General features: G+C 48.1%; 2 protein-coding genes across 9 annotated transcripts; one reads left to right on the forward strand and one right to left on the reverse strand.

Moving 5' to 3' along the window:
- Nucleotides 1-5364: 5364 nt before the first annotated feature.
- On the forward strand, nucleotides 5365-11435 carry LOC103652819 (leucine-rich repeat receptor-like serine/threonine-protein kinase BAM1). Its single transcript, XM_008679799.4, has 2 exons — nucleotides 5365-8542; nucleotides 10440-11435. The coding sequence occupies exons 1-2, from the start codon at nucleotides 5899-5901 to the stop codon at nucleotides 10919-10921; spliced, it is 3126 nt and encodes a 1041-aa protein (XP_008678021.1). The 5' UTR covers nucleotides 5365-5898; the 3' UTR covers nucleotides 10922-11435.
- Nucleotides 11436-17600: 6165 nt separating this feature from the next.
- LOC100304316 (PHD finger protein) lies at nucleotides 17601-22285 on the reverse strand. 8 transcript variants are annotated; one of them, XM_008679247.2, is made up of 6 exons: nucleotides 21682-22285; nucleotides 21398-21407; nucleotides 21199-21313; nucleotides 20593-20808; nucleotides 19314-19919; nucleotides 17601-18482 (listed from the first exon to the last, which is right to left on the reverse strand). In XM_008679247.2, the coding sequence occupies exons 2-6, from the start codon at nucleotides 21405-21407 to the stop codon at nucleotides 17654-17656; spliced, it is 1776 nt and encodes a 591-aa protein (XP_008677469.1). In that variant the 5' UTR covers nucleotides 21682-22285; the 3' UTR covers nucleotides 17601-17653. The 8 variants fall into 8 exon arrangements, with proteins under 8 accessions (XP_008677469.1, XP_008677468.1, XP_008677466.1 ...); XM_008679246.2 differs by having other exon boundaries at nucleotides 21398-21483; nucleotides 21682-22165; NM_001165758.1 differs by having other exon boundaries at nucleotides 17624-18482; nucleotides 21398-21492; nucleotides 21682-21873.
- Between the last annotated feature and the right edge of the window lie 513 nt (nucleotides 22286-22798).

The raw sequence follows: 22798 nt of genomic DNA on the forward strand, positions 1-22798 counted from the left end.
ATCACTATTGTGATTGAGATTCCCATAAGCGCTGAGTTGCCTAATAATTCAGTAGAAGATGACACACTAAAGTTATTTAAAAGAGAACACACTAAAGTTAACGACCCTTGAGTGTACCTGACTGAGGAAGAGCCTTGCCATAAACCTTGTCTATAGTTTGAGCAGAGTCGGCCCTACAAGGTTGATAAACATCCTTGTAGGTTGCAGATGGAGCCATCCTTCTTCTCGCAATCAACACTGGAACAAAACCATTAACAACATAGGAGTCACGAAAAAATAGCTTGCAAGCTTGCTGTTAGGCTCTCGCGCAGTGGGCGTTGTGCAAATACTGTCTCATTCTTGTCCACGATTGAAGAAGCATCGACACTGTCCTTGTCCATGGTAGGCATTGCCACAGGTTCAGCGCAGGCACCTCTGTGGTGGTCGCTAGGGCTAGGTTGATAGGCTGGCCATCGTCCACAGGTGACATGGTTGGAGGGACCTAGGTTGTGCATGGCTTGTCCAGGGTGGGTGTGGTAGAGCTATCACCAAGGATCACCAGTCAGCTCACGTGGTGGCTCATGCTCCTTGTCCGAAGTGTATGGAACCTCACTACCATCTTTCTTGTCTGCAATGAGTGCTTTGCCACAACTGTTAGCGATCCTGACCATTCCCTGCCAACAATAGATCCAGGATTTTATAACAGAGTATGCCACATAAAAAATATTCAGATTTTTTAATAGAATACGCCACATAAAAAATATTCAGATTTTTAATAGAATACGCCACATAAAAAATATTCAGATGTTTTAAATATTCAAATTTAAATATATTGAGTCTCTTGATAATTGGAATGACATTGTTAGTTACATTTGTCGGCAGGGTGTTTGGGGTTTCTGCTATAGCTGCCATTCGTGTTGGCCTCTTGCTTGCACCTGGTGGTGAGTTTGCTTTTGTTGCCTTTGGAGAAGCTGTCAACCAGATAACATACTTTGTTTTCTTTTCTTTTCTTCGAATGATGCAGGAGAGCTGCATGTCATTTCATTAAGAAGGGAATAAAACAACGTAGGAGCAGCAAAGCTTGCTCCCACCAATTAACCAAGTACAGGACTCCTAGCTCCACACACCAGTAAAATTAACATGGCCATCGCCTAAGAGCTATTGCAGAGCCTTAGTTCCAGCCCAACACCACAATATACATTCTTCAGAAACAACAACTAGAACTCTTTTTATGTCTCTAGACCTACTTCTCATGTACACAATAGTTGATCATAGGAACATCTATAATTGTTGTATGTCACGAATCATATGATTGTTGTGCTATGGATAAATGTTATAGAGCATAGGGGAAACTAATGAACACACTATTTTACAAGGTCTTCTATCACCTCAATTAACATCGTTGCTATTTTTAGTCGTTGGCATTTCAATGGCTATGACACCATGGTTAGCTGCTGGAGGGCAGTTTCTGGCATCGAAATTTGAGCAGCATGATGTGAGGAGTTTATTGCCCATGGAAAGTGAGGTATTTGTTTGTTCCCACTTTTGCTTCTTGCTTCGATTACGATGTTGCATTGTATGGAATTTTGGCGACATGCATCCAAAAGCACTATTAGTTTGCCATATCTCACTTTGTCTAACCTTCCATGTAGAATACAAGTTTCAATTGAATGTCTGTTTGTGTAGCCAAGTGTGTTCCCTGTGTGAAATGTAGCTAGACTCATTTGCCATTTGATATTTGTGTGATTGAGTGGTCTGACAATTAAGAAATCAAACAATTCAGTAGCCTTGTTTACTTCTTTTGAGTGTGCCTCTCCTTCTCTTTCGGTGGCCTAGAACTTCAGCAGAGAAGAAGTTAGATTGTGGTGTTTGGCAGGAGCTGCTAAGCTCTAGGCTTTAGTGAGTGGGGTGGGTGGTTTTTGGTCGTGAAGGAGGGATGGTTTAACTCTCTCCTTTCTAGAGGTCGATCCTGTTTGTCTCAGGCGCGGATTCGTCTTTGTTTTCTCAACTCCTTTCTCCCAAGGTTGGGGATTGAAGTGGGTTTCTTGTAAGGGATTCTTTTCCCCTGTTTTTTTCCTCTTTTATAAAATGATGTGCAGCTCTCCTACGTGTTCGAGAAAAAGGTACTTTGTATGATACATGATAGTAGTTTCTTGTGGCCAACCCTAAGCCCTAAAATTATTACCGTATGTGCTGATTGGCCAGCCCTAAGCTGCTGAGAGTTTCGCTTGAGTGTTCACATGAGTTGAGCACGGTTTACAATCAGTCATCCCGACACGCTCAAGTACGTCAAGCGTTTTGTTGGAGAATGGTATATAAACAATGTTGAGCAATGCCATCAAGTAGGCATATTTAATTGTTTTACTAAGTCGTTTTCTGGAACCACTTTAAGCAGGCGCTTGCAGAGCACCACCATGGAAGGTTGCTTGATGTGATAATATTTTGCTATTCATTTCTGTTTCAGTGCTCACTTTGCTACAGTGCTTTGCATATGCTCAAGGTCACCAGAATACTGTTTGCTTCAATACAGAAACTGGACATGTGAGTCCACTTCTCTAACCCCCTGTTTATGCAGGGATAACTTTATTCAGACGGTCCGAACTTGAAGTTGCATGCATGTGAACTTGTGAAGGTTTCAGCAACATAATTGGCACACTACCTAGATTTGAAATGTATAAAGGAACTCTCCCATGCAGAACGGAAATAGCTGTGGTGGTTTCTACAACGGTAGCTTTATGCAGGAGGTTAGTACGCTAGAGCTGAAGCACACTTCATGAATAAGGTATAAATTTGGTCATTCTATTCCATTCTATTTCCAAAATTGTAAGGTATTGGGTTTTTTGCTTGCTTTCTAGGTTGAAGCCTTATGAACCTTGGGCGGACGGGATGTGGCCTGCGCGGAAGCCAGATGCACCCGAGGTTCCAGAAGCTCCACGCGCGACCGATCGGAGGACGCGGATGGTACGTCGAGGGGGAAGCTAAGCTCACGGTATAACTTTCCAGCCTCAGCACGGGAATCCGATGCAGAGGCGGGAGGGAAGCTAGGAACAAGCACGCTCGACAGAGGAAGCGGAAGGTCATATCGCGGATGGCGTCGAGGGCCAGAACGCGACGTCGGGGCTTCTTTCGTGCTTGAGCGGCAGGAGCGAGGCCCATGAGATGGAGCAGGGGCCCACGAACAATGTGGACGCCCTCGTTCCACTCTTATGCTATTTTATATCTCAGAATGTGAATACTTATGTTTTCTATAATAATCATGGGTCATTTTCACTATCCTGGAAAATTCGGATCTGTGTTCGCCTCAATTCCTGGACCCATCTTTGCAGCTCTATATCTGTTTTAGACCATAATATTTGTTTCAGACTACGTTAGGTTATTATGTGTTTCCGTTGCAACGCACGGGCACTCAACTAGTTACTTTATATTTTAAACAGGAGGTTAGTTATTTAGTTTGACATTTAGTTTGACTAAAGTAGGGGGAGGTATTAAGATGGTGACCAGAATCTATTAAATTGCTAGCGAGATTTTTATGATTTACGTTTGAAATGTTCATAGTTTTGGAAGCATTCAAATAACTAACCTCCTGTTTTTATACAGCGGGAGCTCGCCGGCGGTTTGCCTTTTATGCTACACATCTGCGGTGCAGCAAGGTCACCTCGAAATCTGGCACCGATCGGGATCCTGCTCACCCGCTGCCTGCTGGTGCTTGAGGAGCACTGCACTGGAGCAGAGACGATAGCCGGTGCTCAACTTCAAATGTCATTCGGCTCAAAGATGCACCATTAAAACTCGCTCCGATTGCACCGTTCGGCCATCCTGCGTAGATCCTTGTGACCGGAGGGAGGCGGAGCTTGCCAGCCCTCCTGCATGCTGTCCGTGGCGTGCTGCCGCTGGCCCGGCCGCGCCCGTTCGCGTCATCGCTTTGCCGAACTGGATGGAGGTCAAGCGCGGCGCACCCCGGCACCAGCACCATCGGCCGCTTTGTCTATCTCACCTCCCTTTGCTTTCTTTTCTTTTGGCCCCCCTCCCCAGGGTCCCGTGTCCCAGCCAGCCGGAGCCTTTGAACGCCGCTTTTTAGCCGGCCGGCCGCGCTCGCATCGTCTTGCCATGGCATCGGGCTGCAGTTGCACCTGCCTCCCACTTCGTCGTGGCTATGGGGGGGATGGCAGGGTGATATGGAGGAACCTGTCCTTTCCTTTGCTTACCTTCCTGCCCATTCAGATCACTGAACTTTAGCATCTCTCTTTCTCTGTGAGCTAAGGATAGAGTATTATTTTTTTTAGTTTTGGGTTTAGATTTGTTGCTTCACCTCATGAGTAACCAATCTAAGAGTCTGTTTGCACACTACAGCAGCTCTAGATCCAACAAAAAAACAGATTTACTTCATGAAAAATTAGCCAAGTAATTTAGACGCACGAAAATCTAGATTCGAATAAACATATTCAACATTTTAGTGATGAGTTCTCCACTAAATAAAGTTTGTTAAAATTAATAAAAATTACCCACCTCTATCATCTCTACTAATATAAAGTGTTCCCATGCGCTAGCGAAATAAAAAAAACACATCTATCGGGATTCGAATAAGTACAACTCGTATCTAACACATCTATCGTGGTCTCTAGAAAGAGAGCACTCGTATCTAGAAAGAGAGCACTCGTATCTAACAAGTACAACTGATGTTAGTTTATATTATACAAAACAAAATTATATACGATATATATAAAAATCGTAGCGACACATGAGCAACTAACTAATTTTACACAAGTTACTTATTGGTTCTTCTTTGTTTTCCCAGTTCATTCTCTCTTTCCCTCCAAAAAAAAATTCTTTGCATCCGGAATGCAAAGAAACACTTTTACAACCCTCACATCGATCTATCATCTGTTAGTCCATATATATAGAAAAAAACAAATTATTAAAGAGTTAAGTTGCAAATTTTTGATTTGTTTTGTGGAACTTCACGTGGTGGAAGTGAGGTAATGCAAAATAGGGTGCTTCCATCATCTTACTCGTGTCTTAGGACGCAGATGATGTTTGATTCGTGCGTGCCATGGCTAAGGTTTCATCGTGACTGCGGCGGGCCGCGTAACTCGTAGGCTCGTAGCAATGCGACAAACCCAGGAGTGCAGATCTCCCCGATCCATTTCTTTTGTTTGCGCCATAATCATTACCGAAACTCATAGGGCCGGCTCACGTACGTTGATGCCATGGAGACCGGAGTGCATTCCTCTTTTCGTGTCGGGCGACGATGCCATCATAATTCAAACAAAGCCTTTCCTCCAAATACCCTCCAAACCAATGGCACAAAGATTTGAACGAACCAGAATACAACCCCCTGCCGAAGGGACCATGCATGTCCTTGGAGAATTCAAAGCTAGAAACTCCCTACCACAGTGCAAGCCACTTGCCACCTTTGCCATGGCTGCTTCCGTCTCCTCCCAAAGAAAAAGCAAAAGGAGATGAGATAGCGAGCAAGAGGATCACCACTAGCACCATTGAACCAGAGCAGCAGAGCGACGCACTAGCTAGATAGATCAGAGTAGTACGTTGCTCTGTAGTCTACTAGACACCCTTCATCCAGACGCCATATATATCTCAAAAGCCAACCCCCCCTCCCCTGCCTTGCAGTTGCCACAGCGAGCGAGCGAACGAACATATTCCCCTAGATTGCTCTCCTGACACTATCATCTTCCACCTCCCAGCTTCACTCTCAAGCCTCCACTCCATCTTCTTGTGAAGCTTCTCAAGATTCTCGCATGCCTTTACTCCTCCTCTCACTCACTCTCGCCAGCTTGCTTGCTAAACAACCTCCAACGCCGACGCCAATGCCGACAGCTCAACTCCTCTAACTAGCCTCCCGCCGCAATTCACAAGCGCCCGGAGAAAGAAAAAAGAAAGAAACATTGGAGGCACCCCCCGATGAGGCCTTCGCCACCTCTGCTCCTGCTCGTGCTCCTGCATTTCGCGCTCCTGTCCACCAACGCCAATGGGAACGGCGACCTGCGCGGCGACGCGATGGCGCTGCTGGCCCTCAAGGCCGCGCTCAGCTGCCGCCCGGGCGCGCTGCGGTCGTGGTCGGTGGCCAATGCCGGGTCCGTGTGCGCGTGGGCGGGCGTCCGCTGCGCGGCCGGGCGCGTGGTCGCCGTCGACATCGCCAACATGAACGTGTCGGACGGCACGCCCGTGTCGGCCCGGGTGACGGGGCTCGGCGCGCTCGAGACCATCTCGCTGGCCGGGAACGGCATCGTGGGCGCCGTCGCCGCGTCGGCGCTCCCGGCGCTGCGCCACGTCAACGTGTCCGGGAACCAGCTGGGCGGCGGCCTCGACGACGGCTGGGACTTCGCGTCGCTGCCCGGCCTCGAGGTGCTGGACGCCTACGACAACAACTTCTCGGCCCCGCTCCCGCTCGGCGTCGCCGCGCTCCCGAGGCTCCGGTACCTGGACCTCGGCGGCAACTACTTCACCGGCGAGATCCCCGCGGCGTACGGCGCGATGCCCGCGGTGGAGTACCTGTCCCTCAACGGCAACAACCTGCAGGGGCGCATCCCGCCGGAGCTCGGCAACCTCACCACCCTCCGGGAGCTCTACCTCGGCTACTACAACGTGTTCGACGGCGGCATCCCGCCGGCGCTCGGCCGGCTGCGCAGCCTCACCGTGCTGGACGCCTCCAACTGCGGCCTCACGGGGCGCGTCCCGGCGGAGCTCGGCGCGCTCGCCTCCCTCGGCACGCTCTTCCTCCACACCAACCAGCTCTCTGGGCCCATCCCGCCGGAGCTCGGCAACCTCACGTCGCTCGCCGCGCTGGACCTCTCCAACAATGCGCTCACGGGCGAGGTCCCTCGCTCGCTGGCGTCCCTCACCTCGCTCAAGCTGCTCAACCTGTTCCTGAACCGGCTCCGCGGCCCGGTGCCCGACTTCATCGCCGCGCTGCCGCGTCTGGAGACGGTGCAGCTGTTCATGAACAACCTCACCGGCCGCGTCCCCGCGGGGCTCGGCGCCAGCGCCGCGCTCCGGCTCGTCGACCTGTCCTCGAACCGCCTCACCGGCTTCATCCCGGAGACGCTCTGCGCGTCCGGCCAGCTCCACACGGCCATCCTCATGAACAATTTCCTCTTCGGGCCCATCCCCGGCTCGCTCGGCACGTGCACGAGCCTCACGCGGGTCCGGCTCGGCCAGAACTACCTCAACGGCAGCATCCCCGCCGGGCTGCTGTACCTGCCGCGGCTCAGCCTGCTGGAGCTCCACAACAACCTGCTCTCCGGCGCCGTGCCGTCGAACCCGAACCCGAGCCCGAGCGCGTCCAGTTTGCAGCTGGCGCAGCTGAACCTGTCCAACAACCTGCTGTCCGGCCCGTTGCCGAGCACGCTGGCCAACCTCACCGCGCTGCAGACGCTGCTTGCGAGCAACAACCGGATCGGTGGCGCCGTGCCGGCGGAGCTCGGGGAGCTCCGGCGGCTCGTGAAGCTGGACCTCAGCGGCAACGTGCTGTCGGGGCCTATCCCTGGGGCGGTGGGGCGGTGCGGCGAGCTGACGTATCTCGATCTCAGCAGGAACAACCTGTCTGGGGTGATCCCCGAGGCGATCGCGAGCATCCGGGTGCTGAACTACCTGAACCTGTCGCGGAACGCGCTGGAGGACGCGGTCCCGGCGGCGATCGGGGCCATGAGCAGCCTTACGGCGGCGGACTTGTCGTACAACGACCTGTCGGGGCAGCTCCCGGACACGGGGCAGCTGGGGTACCTGAACGCGACGGCGTTCGCGGGCAACCCGAGGCTGTGCGGCGCGGTGGTGGGCCGGCCGTGCAACTACACCGGCGGGGGCCTGGGCGTGACGGCCCGGCGCGGTGGCGGGGCCGGGGCCGGGGAGCTGAAGCTGGTGCTGGCGCTGGGGCTCCTCGCCTGCTCCGTGGGGTTCGCGGCGGCGGCCGTGCTCCGCGCGCGGTCGTTCCGCCGCGTGGACGGGAGCGGCGGCGGCGGGGGCAGGTGGCGGTTCGCGGCGTTCCACAAGGTGGACTTCGGCGTGGCGGAGGTGATGGAGTGCATGAAGGACGGCAACGTGGTAGGGCGCGGCGGCGCCGGGGTGGTGTACGCGGGGCGCACCCGGTCGGGCGGCGCGATCGCGGTGAAGCGGCTGCAGGCGCGGCGGCAGGGCGACGACGACGACGACCGCGGGTTCCGCGCGGAGGTGCGGACGCTGGGCAGCATCCGGCACCGGAACATCGTGCGGCTGCTGGCCTTGTGCACGAACCGGGAGGCGAACGTGCTGGTGTACGAGTACATGGGCGGCGGCAGCCTCGGGGAGGTGCTGCACGGCAAGGGCGGCGCGTTCCTGGCGTGGGAGCGGCGGTACACGATCGCGCTGGAGGCGGCGCGCGGGCTGTGCTACCTCCACCACGACTGCACGCCCATGATCGTGCACCGGGACGTCAAGTCCAACAACATCCTCCTCGGCGACAACCTGGAGGCCCGCGTCGCCGACTTCGGGCTCGCCAAGTTCCTCCGCTCCGGCGCCACCTCCGAGTGCATGTCCGCCGTCGCTGGATCCTACGGCTACATCGCCCCTGGTACGTACTATCGTTACATCTCCGTCCGTCTCTGCTCATATTCAAATTCAAATTCATATTCATACAGACGCTTAGGATTTGATTGATCGGCTTAGCAGCCGGTCGATTGTTACGATTAATGGTAGCTTGTCGCGTTGCACGGTGTCACGGTACAAGTAGCAGTAGGCGTGTTGGTTTAGCATCCGTACTACATTGGCATGACGTGTTGTCGTCGCTGGGGGGGGGAATGGGCGGCGTAGGACCCAGCGCTCAGGGAGAAGGTCAAAGGTGGTGTCAGCAAGTGAACATGTCAATGGCCACGGGACGCGACGCGACAGTCGCGCCTCAAGCGCTGTCCTGCTCCTGCCTCCGCGCCGGCCGGCACGCCTCCACTGTACACCGCAGGACACCCACACGAGTACAGTTTAGTGACCAGTGCGTACACTGCCACAGTACCAGCGTAGACCTAATTTCTTTTCCTTGATGGCCTCCAAAATATGGAGGCAAATAATTAACAACGTGAAGAATGATTGGGCCATCACAAACCATCAAGATCTGGGCGTGTAGTCCACATCCACACCGACCCACCGCGTACGACGCAGCCTCACTCATACGTAGACGTACTGTACGTACGACGTGCCGTACGCGTACGCTATGGCAGTATGAGAAGGCAGCAGGCCGTGTGGCGCCGTACCACGTGAGCACTAAGGCATGGGCCCGGCCCGGCAGCGAAAGCGGCCAAAAAGAGGTCCGCCGGGCAGGCAGACTCGGGTTCGGGCCCGCCGCCAGCCCGCACTCGATCGCCCAATAATTCCTGGCGCGGGCCCCACCCAGGCGACGATCGTGATTCGTGACTGCACGATGTCCGGCTGGAGGTGGCCGGCCAAGGTTTGGTCGGGTCAGCTCAGGCTCAGCACAGCAGGCCAGTCTAGAGATGCGAGGGGCGGCAGCGCGCAGAGGCAGAGGAGCAGCATTGGGCAGGGCTTGCCAAACTCACAAAGGCCATCCAATGGCTACATCCTGAAGCCTGTAACATATACGCCAGCGATTCGACATTGGAGGTCAGGTACACGTATAAGTTGTCACTGTCAGTACAGCAGCTGACACGACGAGTCCGACTTTTTTTTATTTTGGGTCGAAGAATACCGCTCGCGTTTTTTTTCCTCCGTATCTTTGACCAGCACCCACGCAAGAACACATCCCAAAGCGGCGTGCTCCTGCCTTGCCTGCCCCATGCAATGCAATGCAACGTCGCCAAAGAGAGACGCGGGCCATGCGTGCTTTTTCAACTGGCACACATTCGCCACTGTTGCGTGCAGTCGCGAACTTTTTTCTCTTTCTCTTTCTCTTTCTTTCTTTTTGGTAACAGCGACATTCGCTTCAATACGGTAGTTTAATTTTTTTTCCCGGTCCACGCGCGCTCAAAGACGCGATTTGGCTGGGATCGCCTTGGCAGGGCATGGGCATGCGCAATAGACAAAGATTAACTAGCGCAGCCTCTTGATCCGGACGACGACGAATTTTCCTTGGATTTGGCAAAGGTTTGCGGGGGAAAATATTCCGATGGATTTGACACTGCCCTGCTCGCCATTCCTCTTGGGATTCGTTGCGGCGCTGTAGGTGGGTACACTACTATTAGGTCTTTGTTCTCCGGACCAGCTGTTGTGGTAGCCACTTTGTTTATCCACTATTCAAAATCCATCATGCCAGCCTACTAGCATGAATGACTCGTGTGTGTGTGTGTGTTTTAAAAAAAAAACAGCTCGTAGCTAGATTCGCATGGATTTGGATTCCTGCTTTTAACAACGAAATACGATTATGTTACTGCAGCTTTCAATCTGCTTACCATACTATTGCAATCTCTCTCTCTTTTGTTCGATAATTACAAACAAAAAAACAACAACAACAAACTTTGCAGAGTACGCGTACACGCTGCGGGTGGACGAGAAGAGCGACGTGTACAGCTACGGCGTGGTCCTGCTGGAGCTCATCACGGGGCGGCGCCCCGTGGGGGGGGACTTCGGGGAAGGGGTGGACATCGTGCAGTGGGCCAAGCGGGCCACGGCCGGCCGCCGGGAGGCCGTGCCGGGGATCGCGGACCGGCGGCTCGGCGCCGCGCCCAAAGACGAGGTGGCGCACCTCTTCTTCGTCTCCATGCTCTGCGTCCAGGAGAACAGCGTCGAGCGCCCCACCATGCGGGAGGTGGTGCAGATGCTCGCCGACGAGTCCCCGCGCCGCCGCGCGTCGTCGTCGTCGCCGCACACGTCGCCCTCCACCACCTCCTCGTCGCCGTCGCCGTCGCCGTCGCCGCCGGGCGTGGAGGAGAGCGGCGGCCCCGACGGCGGCGGCAAGGAGCCGCCGGCCACCAGCTACAAGCTGTTCCCCGACCTGCTGGCCTGATGAAGCGCAGACGGACGAACGGCACCTGTTTTGCCATGCCACTGTTAATTACACCCCAAAAAAACACACACACGACGACTCATCATCGTGCAGGACTGAAGTTACAGCATGTAGCGCAGCAGACTGGAGCTAGAGGTTCTTCAGGTTGGTCGGCCGACATTGGAGATGGTAACAAGATAGAACTGGGGATCAATAATAATTAAGTAACATGTAACTTTATTACAATTTTTTTAATCTTTCTTTCTCTTCTCTCTTTTTCTTTCCAAATTCTCTTCTTCTTAATTTCTTTGTTCGTCTATCAAAGGTGTACAGGGTCTGATCATATGCTACCGCCCTATAGAGCTAGCTAGGGGATTGTGGGTGTGGTGTCCGATGCAATAGCGTCTCCTCCATCATCATAGCTTTCGCACTTTGTAATCTCCCCGGTGATCTTTAGCCACCATCCATTGTCCACTAGCTACGACTCTATGTACGTTACTAGCTCCTCACTTTTACACTAATCCTTGCTTGCGTCTATTTAGTACTACCCGCGGTACGGTACTTGTTCGCGTAGCTTTTTGTATCATTTGAGCCATTTTTTTGTCAGCATCAGCAAGCAAGAAGAGTGTGCGGTGATCATCTGTTGGAAGATTCTTGCCTGGACGAGCTTTGGTTTCAGGGAAAGCGTGAAAGAGAGATGCCAAGAAAGAGCGCCACTTGAAAACACCTCAGTTCCCGACGCTTAAAGCACGCACAAGATGTAGCTAGACAACCGAATCGCACAACTTTTATGGAAACAGAGAGAGAAAAAAACAAAATCAAACATATGATATCCCTGTACACTACTAGAAAGCCAAACCTCAGCCGAAGGGACAGTTCAATGGCCAACAGGTCATCGAGAAAACTATCAATGACCTATCAATGACCGACAGTTGATGACTAGATTATAATCTATATGTTGTTGTTTGGATGACCAGACTATATAAATAAAGATTATTAATCTTTAAGACACAAAGGCAAAAGGTAACAATACCCTACGTGCGTGTGATTTAGGGGAAACAACAAAAATGGCAGACGTTGTAATTTTATGAACATAAGCATAGGTAGTGGATCTTTACCTAAAATAACATCAAATAAGCTACTCTTATGGAGATTATGAGATTATCATAATCTAACCTTTAGATTAATAATCTGAACCTATAATCTAGATGCTTGTTTATCCGCTGAATTATTTACGCTAGATTATATAATCTGGACTGATTATAATCTAAAACAAACAGGATCTAGGTCTGTTTGTTTTCTTACTAAATTATATAAGTTAGATTATTAGTGAAAAGGTAAGTGGGTAAAATATCACTTTGGTACCATAAATAAGCTCAAGTAAGTTAGCATTGGATAGCTCATTTCAGTTTATTAGTGATCCCAAAATGATATTTTCTCCTTGTATCATTTCACCATAATCTAGCTTATATAATCCGGGAGAGAAACAAAGCATAGTTGAAAGTATGGAGTTGTATTTGGCCTCAGTAGCGCTCTGAGCGTGCATGGTTGCTTATTAAGTCGTGCTTCACTTCTAAGACCGGAATGCTTAGTTTTTTTAGATAATGGGAAAAAGGTTCCCGGCCTACATCAAAGATGACGGCCGTCCAAAAAACAGTAGTACTGCCAGAAAATAAAAGAAGCCACAAGCGGCAAAAAGACCCAAGCGCAGTTGGGATTGGAATAACTAGCCACTAGTTATTCTATTTCTAAAGCTCCAACCGTGCTTGGCGAAGATTTGCATCATTGAGACTTCCAGGGTCCTGCAGGCAACTTTGATCCTTACGATGTCCTCTTCACGCCTTTGGAGAAGCCCCCAGAACCGACACCAATAAGTCCCTCGAAAGAGTACCTCGTTTGAGCGGTGAGTGTTGTTACAGAACTGTTAAACGTCTCTGTGTTTTCATTGCAGTTTTGGTAATGAAATTTGGTATTACCCATCTTATGTCTTAGATTATTTCTAACCGCTCCTAAAAATATATCTCCCAAAAATCTTCTTTGTAGGTGGTTTTTCGGGCTACATGTTGGCTTCGTTTCTGAGCTCGACTACAACTTAGACATGATAATAAACGAGGCATGTTATAGATTGGAGGACTTGGTGATGCAGATTTTTACACATCATAGATAGGGATCTGCACTATGTTTTGTTTTTCTCTAAGTTTTCAGATAGTTATATTCCTATTTATGTTTGTAATAATTTGGTTGTAGTCTATTCGAGATAAAGGTCAGAAACTTTTAATTCCCATCATCTAAAAAAAGGTTCCTCACGCGAGAGGTCCTCTTCCTCGCCCGCTTAGCGCTGCTGCTTTCTCTCCGCTCAATTCCTAACGGCCTCTTCCTCGTGGATCTAACACCGGAGATAGGCACGCAAGGTCATCAGGAGTAGGATGTGGCAGGACTTCGTGTGTCGGGAGCAGCTGCCGCCGTTCGCATTGACTTCGTGTAGGCGTAGCTGCTCCTCCACGCTGCGCTCCGATCCAGAGTCCAGTCCGCCAACACGGAGAGGGACGAGCTCGTGGGCACCGCCGACAGCAGCAGTATCCGGATCTAGAGGTGTACATGGGTCGGGCCGGATCCGTATTCCAGCAGCCTCACACTACACATCCGTATTTTAGGTAGGTTTGATCACGAATGAGTGATTCTTTTGCACGGTGCGTTTCAACAGATTCTGTATTTACGCTCCATATTCGTATGCATGCAGACTGTGATAGTTGGGTCCCACGAGTACAGGCTTTTAATTGCACCATTTCTCATACTTGTGTGCGGAGAGAAGAGAGAAGACGTGGGGAAGAGGAGTGCAAATACACGACGTGCTTTTTAGGGAGAGGGATACGGAGTCCGTTGGACTGGTGAATAGTGTACTGCACAGTGCGAAAAGGAGATGGGGAGCCCGCATACGGAGGCTGCTGGAGTTGGTCTAAGCTCGAAAAAAATCAGGATCTAAGTATGGCACGCTCCGAAATAATATCAGACCGATCCGACCTAAAATTATGCATCAGGCTGGACTTAAGCCGAGATCGCGGCTTACGGACGGCCACGAGCACGACCTATTTACAGAGGCACGAAAAGGCTCATTTATTGGCACGAAAAGGCTCATTTCATTTAGTCATCCACTTTTAATCATAGAAATCATCCACTCCAATTTAACTAGCTCCATGTTTAATCATGGAGACGAGGTGTTAGCCACCCATTGGTTTCGTGTTCTTTGGTTTTTTAATTATAAAGTTTGAAATGCTAATATCTATAAATGATATGTGTTGTGAATTTCGGGCTTTGTTGTGAATTTCGGGTTTTGATGTGAATTTCGGGCCCTGTATGAATTTCGCGCTAGAATTTGAATTTCGGACTTTTTACAATTTCGGGTCGCCCGAAATAAGCACGACATGTTTAACCAATAAAGTGTAATGCTACGGACCGAGGGTTAAGCCAATGGACCGACCCGATACGGACCATAATAATTACAGGCCGGGTCGGCCCTAATTCAACCATGTCAGGTTTTTTTGGGCTTGGACCGAACCGGGTCGGATGGCACGAATGTACACCTGTATCCGACTCCTCCACGTATGTATGTGGCACGAACTGAAAAGAAAAGAAGATTGGGAGAAGAAAGAGCGACACAAATTTCCACTGCGACTTCTCGATTTTGCGCGTCCGTTGGATGGAAGAAAATTCCCAACCACCGACTGCACACAAACAACTCTGCAGCTTGCTTCAAATTGTTGACACGTGTCCATGCACCAATCTCAAAGAAACAGAGCCCGCAGCCACTTTCGTCTCGCCTCAACCCAACCATTCAGCGGCTCGGCTAACAGACTCCAAAATAGAACATGCAGCCACCTACGATTAGCTTCCTGCAGGTCGGCTAACAGACACCTCGTTTTTCTCATCTACAATTGTTGATTCAGTTGTTGTGCCACTGTCGCCGATCATTACCTCTCCTGCGTCGCTTCTCAGCGATTCACCTCTTCCTCGTCCGAGACAAAGGTAATCCAGCAATGGCTAAAATCTATCAGTTTGCACATATATTTTTAAGGCAATCATCCAGCACCATAAATCCCATCGTCTACAAACTAACGATCACCATGGCAGGAAGAGCGATGAAAACACAATTCCTGAATCAATATCATATCAGGTAACATGATTATGCATAAAATTTAAGAAAAACAAACAAATTTGTGTTGTGATAATGTGACATTGTTTACAACACATTTTACCATAGGTTGTTAGTAAGCATGGCCCAACTATCATAGTTCCTCAAGTTGGAATGTCTTTTGAGTATGCAGAAAATGCATATGAGATGTACAACACATATGTCGGTAAGATTGGATTTAGCATTAGAAAAAGTGACACAAAACGTAGAGTGGATAAAACTATGTCATCAAAACTGATAGTTTGTAGTAAACAAGGGCATGGAGACGTTGGTTCATCATAGGCTAGTACAAGGACAGATTGCAATGCTCGTATTCTATTTAGTATCAGAAGAGAGGGGATTTAGACAGTGCAACAGGTTGAACTTGAACATAATCATCATCTGGCTAGTCCAAGTAAGACACACATGTTGAGATCCCAACGACATGTTATAGAAGCGGACAAAAAACTCATTAGTAAAATACGTGAAGCCGGGATGAAGCTGTCACAAGCGTATGACGGTATGAGTTCATGAAACAATTTTATGGTCTCCCTGAAAATGTTCCCTTCTTAAAGATTGATTGTTGTAATGAAATTGGTCGTGAGCGGAAGAAGTATTTAGAATGCAATGATGCACAAACATTGTTGAAATACCTGAAGAACAAGCAGATGGAGGATCCCACATTGTTATGCCATTGAAATAAGCAAAGAGCAAAGTATAGAACATGATCAGGATCCAAAACAACTAAATGTAAGGGATACTAAACTATACTATTGTCCTTTTGCTATAGCTCATTTATCTAAATATTCTCTAAAACGTTTGTTTTTTACACATACATCTTTTGATGAAAGCATTGGTACTAATATGACATTGCATAATGTTGTAACCAATGATATGTATGCGGATTTTCCAGCCATGGTTTCTCCATTGATGCCGAGAGAATATACAAGCCTTTTACTTGGAGTTAATCAAGAAGCGTTAGCTGCTCGAAAATTACATTTTGATCAAGCACATAATCACAACACATAAGCAGAAGTCACTCTTTTGTAATTTTTGATGTAATTGGAGCTATAATAATCCATTTGCGGAGCCTCGGGTGAATCATGCATGACCTAGGAGGTCGGGGAGCGTGTTTTGCGTTGTGATTCCCTGGTACTCAGGTATCTTGGTATGATTAGGGACATAATCTAGGTAACCCTAATTATGGTATCCGACAGTCGGCAACAAGCTCTGCGACAAGGCATTGTCGCCGTGCAGGCCACGGTTTCCTGCTGGTCAGGCCTCGGCTACACAGAAATTCAAATTTCAGATGAGACGAGCCGGAGGAAGCTGAATGGTTGGGTTGAGCCGAGACGAAAAGGTGGTTGTGGGCTCTGTTTCTTTGATATTGGTGCACGGACACGTGTCAACAATCTGAAGCAAGCTGCAGAGTAGTTTGCATGCAATCGATGGCTGAGAATTTTCTTGTTATTGGATAGTTTTTTCTTTTTCCCCTTAAGGGCTTGTTCTGTTAGCTCTCAATCCATATGGATTGAGTGAGATTGGTTGGGTTTAAATCCTAAGCAAGTCGAACTTCTTCTTAATTTTTTCCAATCTCATCCAATCCATGGGTAACGGAATTAACCGAACAAGGCCTAAATTGGAGTTGCTCTGAGTAAGTATTGGTGCGTTGTCGAAGTGTGGAGTTCATTTTTATCCTGCTATTTATTCATTGTTGTGTCATCATAAATTTGCCTTAACCTCTTATGTTCTAGATGATTCTATTTTCTTTGTAATATTATCAGTTGGTTGCATTGCAACATCCTTTACCGGTTTCTTTCTTCAGTTCAGCCTCATGATCAGGTGTGGATCTAATGCTGAGTTGCTGACAGCTGCAGTGAACTGAGGATACCTGGACGTTGAGTGGTGGTGGCTTCAAGTACCTGAACTACATGTGGTGGGTACCAAGTTCATACAATTTAGTTATTAAGGGGGTGTTTGGTTTAGGTAGAGATGGCAATGGGTACGGGTTACCCATTAGATACGGATATGGTGGATTTTCGTATCCGCGGGTACGGGTATGGATACTAGACAGTATTTACGGGTAAGAATTTCACAGGTATGGATATATGCTATCCATATCCGCCACTCGATGGACATATGACATGTGGACCCAATTTCTCTAATCGGTCACCTACTCTGCTAACTGCTACTCATCAAGCCCAAGCCGAGAGGCTCCCATAGTCCCACTTCCAGGTTCTAGGCTTATGGATGAACTCATTAGAAAAACAAGCTCGGCTTAGACTCGTTCTAAACACCGAGCCACTCTATGCCGAGCCAAGATACCGCGAGCTCGAGCTTTTTTACAGTCATAGTTTGGTTTTAGGAATCACTCTATCTCCATCTAAGATTAGATGGTACATCATGAGTATTTATCATGTTAGTACTAATTAACTAATTATGAGGAATAAGATGATCAACTTATTCAAAAACCAAACAAAAGAGTGAGAAGATGATGGACTAGCTTATTACTCAAACCAAGCACTCTACAAGTTAACATCCACAAACCGGTATCTCATACAAACTCACTGTCATTTTATTGATATTTACATGTCAGCTGGAGGCCTCAAAAAAATCCCCCACCTAGAGCTAAAGCCACCTGCGCCAATCTTGAATCTTTTGCTTGGGCCAATGTTATAAACTGGTCCGTGACCTCTGCTCTTACGCTTGTTAAGTAATTTACATGAGTTACATACATATTTCTTGGGCACCTGATCGAAATCACTAATCCCAACACACCTAGTGTGCTGCCACACATGGCAAGAGTCACAAGACAGCATCCTCTCACCATCATCATCCTTGGCTCCACAAGAGCAACGCACTGTCCATTTATCCACGCCTCTCTCCATCCGGTAAATCCCAACCCTGCGTTCACCACTGGCACACCTGCCTTGGACGCGAACAGTTCCATTTGCCCCAAACAAGAGCTTTAGTTGAGTTGACTCACTTGCCGTTCCACAGTCAACAAGCCGATCGGCTACAAAGGAATGCAACATTAGATAGATGCCACGGAATGTTCTGGTTGCCTCCACCTTCAGATCAGACACAGTTGCTGTCTGCGGAAGAGTTAGGAGCTCTGGTGGTATGCAAGGTGGATCGCCAACCTGGTCTAACACCTCTACTTGACACCACAGGTGCAACATGGATGGGTTTTGAGGCAAGAACTCCTGTTCCAGGTCATAGTGCTTTGTGAATTGCTTGCAGTCCAAAAGGACCATGGCAGACCTCTTGCCATGCTCATAACAGTTTTCCGGTTTGTATGGATGCATTGTATGTGGGTGGAGGAGAGCATCATGCAAGAACTTTATGTCACGGCGAAGATGGTCTTGAGTTGGCATGGATACATTGGGCAGAACGATGGGTTCATCCATAAGCCTGCAGTAAAGAATTTTCAGATTTATGTTGAAACAAAAAAATAGGATAAATCATCAATGCTAGTAATACACTAGCATACGTGTTGTTTGGTTCACATATTTATAACATGATGGATAACTGATAACGTCAAAACATATTTGTTTAAGTCCAACCGTAATTGAATATCACCATAGAATTGATATCGACCTATTCAAACTTTTTACTAGAACTTAAAGTTTGGGCCGAGCCATTTGAAGCCAGCACGACACAGCACGAAAATAAAAGACCAAAGCACAGCCTAGCACGAAGAAAAATGGTCCAAGCCGGCACGGCCCAAATGTTGAGTCGTGCCGTGTCTCAAACTTAGGCACGATAGGCAACACGGCACGAAGTGAAACATGAATTAGAAAAGTAGCATTTAAATGATTATTCCATACTCCAATAATTTTTAGCTCTTCTCAGACGTATAAAAAACATTGATTTCCATTTCTCATATGATTTTTTTAATCTATAGCAAAGTTATAAATAATATAAAGATATATTTTTAGATATACATAAGTTTTTTTGTTCTTGTTGTGCTTGGGCCAGCACGGTAGGATCATCGGCCCGCCGTGCTTTTGGGCTAGGCCGGACCTAAGTTTTAGTATCTAGGCACAGCACGACTCAGCCCGAAATTATTTCATGTCGTGCTAGCCCAAAAAAAGTTTGCGCAAAACACGATGGACGCGGGCCATGCCGACCCGGCACACGCTGACACTCGAGTATAAATCATTACCGTTGCCATTTAAATTACATTTCATGAATCAAATAACACCATAATAGCAAGTAATAGCAAGTATATTAATCACCAACCTGTACTCTAGGGTGTTAGTATCGCTGTTGCATCGAACTGCAACCATCATTCCATCAATTGTTCTAGTACCAAGGGTCTTGAGGCAGTAGTCCACTAGCTGCGGTGAACCAATTGAATGGTACATGGCTGCCTTTAGGATTCGCATGGTCACCCACCTTGTTTTCTCAACAGCACGAAGAACCTTTATAGCAATTTCTGTTGCACGTTTTATTTCCTCGTCAGGCCATGTGTCTTGCACATGGGTATGTGAGTGCTCCTTATGCATTGATCCATAGTGCATATTTGAACTCTTGCTGGTGGCAAGGCCCAGCACATAGAGGAACAGTTCACGAATTGTGGTGAGAGGTTGCTTTGAAAGAGATCGGTAGAATGAAATGGTATCTTGTAGCTGGTTTCGAGGATATCGGGAGTGCGGGAAGAAGTGTGATAATGGAGTTAAGGAAAGGTTGTCCATAGCTTTTAAGTATTCTTCTGATGTAATTCCAAAGCTCCCTTTGTTGAGTTTGAATCCCCATTGGCCATACCATGAATGACCAGTAGTGATGGCATGTAAGATCCGGTAATCTGTTTCATACTTCTTAGAGACATCCATCAAGGAGACCTTTCTGAAATTAAGCTTTGCATGTCAGTTCTGCACTTCCAAGAGACTGTTGCAGGTGAATTTGACTTCACGAATTACAAATTGTATTGTAAATAGCTTCGTGAGATGTGCATAAAACAATTCATACTTCATCTAGAGTTCTATTCAGATGTACAGCAAGTTGCAAACTACTTCTGTTCTGTTGTCATAGTTCATTGGAACTGCTAAAGTAGTCATCTCAAAATGTATTCAAGATTGTTTTCTAATGCCCACACCTCCATTATTTATATCTTAGAAACAGCATTTTCCTGATGTTCTTATCTATCAAACTACAATGTGCTGGGTTGTATTACTCTTATACTTTTATGTTCAGTTCAGTTAAATACTACAGTTGGTTTAAGAAAACAGCCAAGAATGCAGAAGTTTTGATGTCATAATTTGTTTCGTGGTTATGTCAAGCACAAAGTCCAACCTATTATATTCCACAATATTTTTGTCATGGTCAAGAAGAGAGCACACTGGACAGTCTTCTATTTCTGCCAGTGTCCATCCATTTCATAGCTTGAATATAATTGGAAAAGAAAATTGATTTTTGATTCATGCACGCAGTGCATAATCATAAGTATGGCTCATGTGAACTCATAAACTGCTAACCCCGTTGTCACATTGTGGTCAGAAATAAAGGAAATCGGTTTTACCTGACTCTAAGGTATCTGCAGAGCCAATCCCAGAAACCCATCAGTTGAATCCCCGTCAGAAGACTAGAGCCACCCTCTCTGCCATTTATCCGAACAAGGTGACCAAACCCATTGTCATGTACAATACCATGCAGCAAGTGACGTGGATTATCCAACTGCCTATAGTCCCAATCTTCCGGATCATCAGAGGAGATCACATATTTGCATGTCGGGCACCTGATTATCAATGATAAAAATGATCAGTGCTTCTAGAAGCTTGCCTTGATGGAAATGCACATACACATTAAATCAAATAATTTCTTGTTACAGTACTATCTTCTTCACTATTTAAGTTATTGTTGTGAGAGGTTTGATTTTTACTACACTATAGTAGCAATTGTTAATTTTACAAGTAGATCAGCTTACCGTGTTGCAAACAACTGGGCCATAAGCCCACAATGCTTGCAGTTCTAGGGGCTTGCCTAAATGGAAATGCACATGCGCATTGAATCAAACAATTTCTTGTTACGGTACTGTCTTCTTCACTATTTGGGTTATTGTTGTGAGCGATTTGATTTTTATTACACTATAGTAGCAATTCCTAATTTTACAAGTAGATCAGCTTACCGTGTTCCAAACGACTGGGCCATAAGACCACAATGGTCACAATGCTTGCAGGTTTTGTATTCATTCCGAATTATGAAATGGTACCTCCTTCCACAAACAGGGTGTCTACTCCAGCCTATTAAATTGTAAAAGAAAAGGCGATGGTATTGAGATTCTCCGGCCATAACAATCATCATCTCGTTTGATAGAATTTGCTTACCGATTGGCATCTGTAGAAGAAAAAATGTATACACATGTTCAGACGAACACACAGAAGCAGGCCGAGCAGGTTAATGAGGAGTCAGGCTGTCAAGTCTACTAAATTAATTTAGTATAATAACCAGATGCCCTAACCAAGCATATTCATAAGAGATCTAAACGTGTCCCTCCACCCCTACTGGTTTTAATAGTCCACTGATATGAAAAAACAGCTCTGCAAAAATGAACACACTACTGCGGCTGATATGACTATGGAAGGGTCAGCAAACAATACGAGTCACTCACCGGCGACGGTACAGTGATCGCAGTAGATCCGCTCGATCCCAGTTTTAGCGACGTCCTCTTCCACCACCTCCATCACCACGACCACCCCGTTCCCGACTCCAAAGGCTACCTGCCACGCGCCGTCCGCCGGCACCGCGGATCCAGCCAGGAACGACCGTACACAGTCGCGAAACGCACCACGCGGCGGCAGCCCCTCTCCGGCGGCCGGGAACGACAGCAGGACCAGCGGGCGCGGCCCCTCTCCGGCGGCCGGGAACGACCGCAGCTCCAGAGGGCGCGGCACCGCCGTCACCCGAACACGCTTCGAGCGCCCGTTTATCACGGCCATGACCGACGGGATCCTGTTACGGCCTGGGAGGGCGGTCAGATCCGATCGGGTTTGAGAGGACAAACGGCTGGCGTTTGAATCCCGAGAGGGGCCGCGCGGGCGGGATAGGATTATGGGAAGCGCGGGTAGTCAGGACGATTTGGAATTTTGAGCGGCAGAAGTTCGCGCGGTTTGGAATTTGGATCCGTAGTGGAGAATTGGAGGCGGGCGTGTATTTATACCCGGGTCCGGGTGGAGTCGGTTTGTGGCGAGAGATTGACGAGTCTGTCCCTGCTGCCTGCTGGGTCCAGGAGTCGCACGCGTACACGTCTGATATTGATAGCGGCGTGAGCGGGACGGTTGAGATGGAAAGTTTTCGGAAGGTTGAGTTCAATTTGGGAAGTCATACATAAACAAAGTCGCTGGGATAGAAATTGGGAGGGGTGGGGCTGGGCTGGTTTCCGATGGGCCGTGAACGTGAGGTTAGAATAGCAGAGGGATGCCGTTGTATACTTGTATAGCTGGGCCAGACCGTACGCAACAAATAGTCCATGCCACCTTCTTTAAATCAGATATTGTGTGAGTTCGATTCTCTCCCTAATCAGAAAACTAAAATTTTCGACTTCTCTAACAACCACTCAAATTGTTTTTACTGAACAGGTGGTTTTGATTGACATGCGCTAGGCTAGCCGTTGTACACGACACTACAGCGGGGGTCTTGACATTTTAGGGATCTGAGACCAGATTTAAATAAAGGTATTTTTAATTATTTTTAATACATAAATGTTATTATTATAAACACTCAAGATA

The sequence above is a fragment of the Zea mays genome, chromosome 4 (assembly GCF_902167145.1).
Source record: "Zea mays cultivar B73 chromosome 4, Zm-B73-REFERENCE-NAM-5.0, whole genome shotgun sequence".
Taxonomy (NCBI): Eukaryota; Viridiplantae; Streptophyta; class Magnoliopsida; order Poales; family Poaceae; genus Zea; species Zea mays.